Source organism: Onychomys torridus, unplaced genomic scaffold (assembly GCF_903995425.1).
Source record: "Onychomys torridus unplaced genomic scaffold, mOncTor1.1, whole genome shotgun sequence".
NCBI lineage: Eukaryota > Metazoa > Chordata > Mammalia > Rodentia > Cricetidae > Onychomys > Onychomys torridus.
The window spans coordinates 1,892-7,320 of record NW_023411946.1 but is presented as its reverse complement, the minus strand read 5'-3'; the positions used below and the strand labels follow the sequence as shown (position 1 = coordinate 7,320).

The 5,429-nt window shown below is 46.2% G+C and overlaps 1 protein-coding gene across 1 annotated transcript; it reads right to left on the bottom strand.

Moving 5' to 3' along the window:
• Positions 1–368: 368 nt before the first annotated feature.
• On the bottom strand, positions 369–4,982 carry LOC118575426 (protein shisa-like-2B). The gene is made up of 2 exons (XM_036175992.1): positions 4,765–4,982; positions 369–582 (listed from the first exon to the last, which is right to left on the bottom strand). Exons 1-2 carry the CDS (start codon positions 4,953–4,955, stop codon positions 369–371), a joined length of 405 nt encoding a protein of 134 aa, XP_036031885.1. The 5' UTR covers positions 4,956–4,982.
• Positions 4,983–5,429: the final 447 nt, after the last annotated feature.

The window sequence follows — 5,429 nt, the reverse complement described above, 5'->3', positions numbered from 1 at the left end:
ATTTTAGATGCCTCCTGGCTTCTTCACACTAGGTGCCAGTCGGACCACTGACTGACCAGTGTAAAGAGCAGTACCTACTGGGCATGCTGTTGTTTTATGTACTCAATGTCTTAGGTTCCTCCAAAAACCAAAATGTAATTTTTTTCAAGAGGATACGTGTTGATAACTAAAAGGGAATTAAATACATCGAAATGAAGGTACTGGCCTGCTGACGTGTTTCCCATGAGGGCATTTGTAGTCTGCTAGTTTTTCTTGAACACAATTCCCTGAAGTATCCTGTCACTCAAGGCTGATTCAACGTGAAGTCTTGCAAGGATACACCATAAACTGAATCTTTAAAGAATGTTCATTCTTAACAGCACGCTCTGTCACCCAGCTGAGATATGGTACAGGTAACTGATTACAAACAGTAGATTCAGGTTACCTTCTAGGGTAGAAGATGCCTCTAGATGCTGAAGTTTAAGGCCATTGTCTAATCGTTGAGGTTTTGTGTACAGAAATAAGTAGCACAGGACACAGACGCTGATGATGAAGGCAAGCAAAACAAGGGCAGCGATTCCCAATCCAACCAGAGCACCAATGCTGGATAAACAGAAAGATGTCATGTCATCCAAACTGCTGTGCACTCAAGTGGGACCAAAGATGTCAGTGCCCATTCTTGCTCTCATTCATTCATAGCCAAATTCTGTTTTCCTATAAACAGTAAGCAAAAATTTTCATCCTGGATTCTTGTCATAATCTGTCTATTGTATTTCAGGACCTTTAAAATTTGTATGTTATTACTAGTATGACATCTATGAGACAGGTCAAAGGTCGCATGATTCTCTAGGAACATCATAAATATCCTAGTCCAATTAATCAAGTTAATCAAAATAATATCACACCTCAGAATGATCAGTTTCACAAATGAAAGATAAACAGGAAAGTACTTGCTTCAATAAGAATCAGGAAACATACTTATCAGAGATGTAAGACTTCTCACTTAGAGATATATATGAAAGACAAAACCACAACCATTGCAAAAGAGAAGAGGGTTTAGTTAAAAGAAAGCTGTTCGCAGAATGTATATGAAATTCACTTTCCAAGTCTGAGATTTTCCTGTCTTTTTCTCTGCCACCACATTTGGAGTAATTCACTTACGTGCTTATACATATGGCTAGACACTGAAGTAGCAGTTTCCATAAAACTTGTGCCCTTGGTACTATTAAATAAGAGAGGGAATTTGAAAAACCAGCGTCATACTGAACTGTATGCAGACGCGTGTCTCTTGAGTCTTGTGTAAACAGCCATAATTAGATGTCAGGCTATTCACGAGCAGACTTCAGTCCGTTTCCCCATAGTGTTGTGAATAAGTATTTATGTGTGTTTAGCATGTAGAAAATATTCAACAGATGAGGATAAACACCAATTAACTCACGATTGATCTGCCTGTAGCAACTGGAATGCACATCACTGAAAAATAATGATCGTAGTCTTCATTATCTTGGCTTGTCTTCAGACTTCTGCTTTCCCTCAGGGATTAGGCCCTTGGCTTGACTTTTACCAAAAGGAAGGAGGTGGCAGGGGGAGGGGAGGAAGGCAGAATTTGATCAGGGACGCCTGGAGCCTCACTGCTTTGAGAGGAAGAACAGTATTGAAGGTGACAGGTTGTTTACTCTACTCTGCCTTGATTTGAGGAGATAAAACACCCTTGCACACAAGAGATTGTCTCCTGAGCTATAGGCAACATGGAGTCAAAGTCCAAGAATGTTGTGCTTGATTTATTAACATTGACTCTGCCCCCAACCAGCCCTGCATATAGTGAAGACTAGATAGTTTTATGTCACAGTCCAAGCAGAGTTATGTATTTGAACTTGGAGGCTGCCGTACTGATAACCCTTTCCTCTAATAGGATTAGGAAAGAAACCCTTGCACCTTGCCTTCTGCAAACTGTGTCTGGGAGGGTTATGTCCACTTTCCTAGACACAGACACATAAGAATGTAACCCATTTAGTATCACTTTGTGCACAAAGCAGATAGGCGAGGTATTTGGACAGACTCCTGAAATGAGAACCTGGGTGTTGAAAATAATTTTCAAGGTTAAAAAGTGATTTAGTAAATGAAAATGTGTCAGTCTGATGAAATCTAGCATATACATCATGAATGTTCAACATACAAGGTTTTTAAAACAATTTGGAGGAAACCCAAAGAGCATGTTAACGCTGCGCCATGGCTCCATATGTGCCTGCAGATTTCCATGTAAAGATGGGGAGACAGTAGTCTCCTAAATTGGTCATTTCCACAAATACGTATTCAGCACCCACCTGTGAATGGCCCTGCCCAATAAGCCTCATTTTCTGAAGTTCTGGCAAAGGTTACTGAAGGGGACCCTTTGAATTTAGGGGTTTAGATGAGGAGGGAAGACAAGAAGGACCGGCACTGGAAGGGAGATTCGTCCTTTTTCCTGGCTTCCCAGAGCAGTTGCTTTGCCAGCCCTTGGAAAGTGTCTGAAGCTGTCATCCTTGCCATGCAATCATTCTCCTACTTAGTACCTTCACTTTCCTCAAGGTAGCTATGGCTGCCTTTCCCTGGTAGCTGTGCAATCTCAATACCAATGCTAGTGACGTCTGTGGAACATGAATTGCTAAATGGTCTTTTAATAAAATACCTGGAGCCAGAAATTGGGGTAAATGCTGAAAGATCTGAGAGACAATGGAACAAGCCACAGCTCACCTTGCCAACTCCACAAATCCTCTGACTCAATGTCTCTGAGTCCTCAGCCAAAAGGCTCCAGCTGAAAAAGCCCGTAGCTAAAAGGGACGATTCTGCTGAAAAGCCTTTAATTCCTGTCTCCTCATGCCTTATATACCTTTCTCTGCCCAGCCATCACTTCCTGGGATTAAAGGTATGTGAGCTTCCCAGTACTGGGATTAAAGGTGTGTGCTATCACTGCCTGGCTCTGTTTTCTCTCCTAGACTGAGTCAATCTCCTGTAGTCCAGTGTGGCTTTGAGCTCATAGAGATCCAGAAAGATCTCTGCTTCTCGAGTGCTAAGATTAAAGGTGTGTGCCACCACTGCCAGGCCTCTGTGTTTAATCTGGTGGCTTGTTCTGTTCTCTGATCTTCAGGGAAATTTTATTAGGGTATGCAATATATCACCACACCTCTGTAACATTTTCTTTTGCACTTGGAACATTTGAAATTAGCAGTGAAGAGCAAAGAATAGAAGATAAATGAAGCTCCAATAAATTTACCTCCCTGCGGTGTTTTCAGAGCTCAGAAATTCACAGGAACCCCTGGTTCAATGTTGCCGTGTGATGCCCTTAGTTAATGTGATTTTTCTGTTTCCCTGACACTGAACTAGCTGTTCATTTTGTACTGATGGAGGTAGACCCCAAGCAGGTTGTCCCTCCTTCATGCTCTTACAAACCTTATGAAGGTTTTTATGGCCTCTTCTGCCTGCCACCAGGGGAGGTCTGAAGATCCTGGGCACCGTTTCCAACTGAGTTTTGACTTGAGCAGTGCCAGCCTGTGTTGGAGGTGCTTCTGCCATTCAAACACTCACAGATGGATTACCAAGCTAGTCTTGAAAAGCCCAAATAACAGGGCAGTACATCACTTCTTCCTGCAAATAATCTAGGGTGAATAAATTGGTATCATTTTCTGCCAAGTTTTTTCTACTCAAGAATCACTTGATCAGTTGACTTCCCAGAAGGAAGGTAGTCTTTTCTGAGAGTTTATTGAAGTTTGCAACACAGAAAAGTAGCATTTGTTCTGTTGCCTCAAAAAATAAGTTTGCTGTTGATCTGGCATGTATGCCAAATTCTGGATCATGATGAGAAGTGGAGCAATAGTACTGTACACACACACACACACACACACACACACACACACACACACACACGCAATTTATTGTGGAGGGACATGAAAGTTCTTTTCTGTAATAGGATTCCACTCATTCTGTAGACAAAAGAGAAGAATCAAGTCGAAAATGTCAAAGTTTGCCTGTCTCTGGAGTGGAGCATTTCATCATTAAAACACCTGCATAAGGACTAACAGAAACAAGGAAAAGCCCCGCTGTAGGAAAAAGAAGCATGAAAGACGTGCCTTTGAAAGTAAAGCCTCTTGACGTCTAGCAATGGTCAAACAGTGCAGGTGTAGGGGAAGCATGTCCAGCAAAGGCCATCTGCCCTGCGCAGGTAAGGCAACTCAAGAGCTTTCTTCGCCTCCTTCAGCCTGGTTGGGCAGTGCACTGTCCGAACCTCTGAGAGAAGCGATTGTAAAGCCCAGTTGGTACACCATGCACCTGCACAACAACACACACACACTCCACACACACACACACACACACACACACACACACTTACTTTAAGGACTCCAGCTGTCCAGAGACACTTAAGTACTCCTCTAGTCCTGAATACCTTAACCCGGGGGGTGGGGGAGATCCAAAGAAGCCTCCTTTCCATTCAAATGTATACAATGAACAAACACCTAAAGAGGAATCAAAACCTCCAGTCTTGTCAGTGGAGCCTCCAGCTTGTCGCGCAAACAGTGGTCCCCGAGGTAGGCTGGGACGCACAGGGTGCCCACTGGTCTCCAGGGTGCCCTGCAGAGTGACCCATTCAGAAGCCCGATGCCTGGGCACAAGGATCTGAATCCAGCGTGCACTGGGAGACCTCCCCATTCCGTCTATGTGTCTCCCACTGGTCACTTTCCCAGGTCCGGAAAGGGTCACCTTTGCCCTGCCCTGCCTCCTCCCTGCTCCATCCTGCCCTGCCCTGCCCACCTGAGGCTCCACATGTAGCTGTGCTTGTAGGGGAAGTAGCTGCCCGGCTCGCTGCAGCAGTACTTGAGGTCTGCGAAGCCGCAGCAGTAGAGCAGCGCGGCCCCGTCGCCGCGCCGCGGGCACTGGAAGGGCTCCACGAAGCTGCGGTTGAGGCTGTAGTAGCCCGAGCACAGGCGGCTGCTCTCACTCATCGCCGGCTGCTGTGCGCAGGCAGGATCCCCGAGGTGCGTGCGAGGTGCGCTCGGACCGTGCGTCCAAGCCCGGGTGACTCTGGGCCCTCCTGCGATCTGGGGGGGTCCGAGTGCTGGCGCCTGCTCAGCCTCCGCGCCCCCTTCGGCCTCTCCCCGCCACGCCGCTGTCCACGGCGGCGTGCTGGAGCGCTTGCTCTCGCCGCTGGGTCTCGTCGCTGAGTGGTCCCTTTCTCTGCGTGGCCCGGCCCTCTGCCTCCTCTGCCTCTTCCCTCCGACTGTTTTCTTTGCTCTCTGTGGACTCCCCTCCACTTTCATGCACTTCATCCCTAGCCTGTAGCAGTCTTCACGCCACGTGAGAAGGATCTCTTGAGCAGGCACAGCAGAGGTGGACATGGGTGCAGTCTGCACAGGTGCACCCAAAGTGTCATCTTTCTTTGCCCAGTGACATGGTAAATGGAGCCTGGCTCATAAGAG

Bases quoted from the DNA above. Each gene is read 5' to 3' on its own strand.
- LOC118575426 (XM_036175992.1), bottom strand. From the start codon at position 4,955: ATGAGTGAGAGCAGCCGCCTGTGCTCGGGCTACTACAGCCTCAACCGC. The intron at 583-4,764 runs GTGGGCAGGGCA...CTGTTTATCCAG, and splicing joins AGCTACATGTGGAGCCTCAG to CATTGGTGCTCTGGTTGGAT.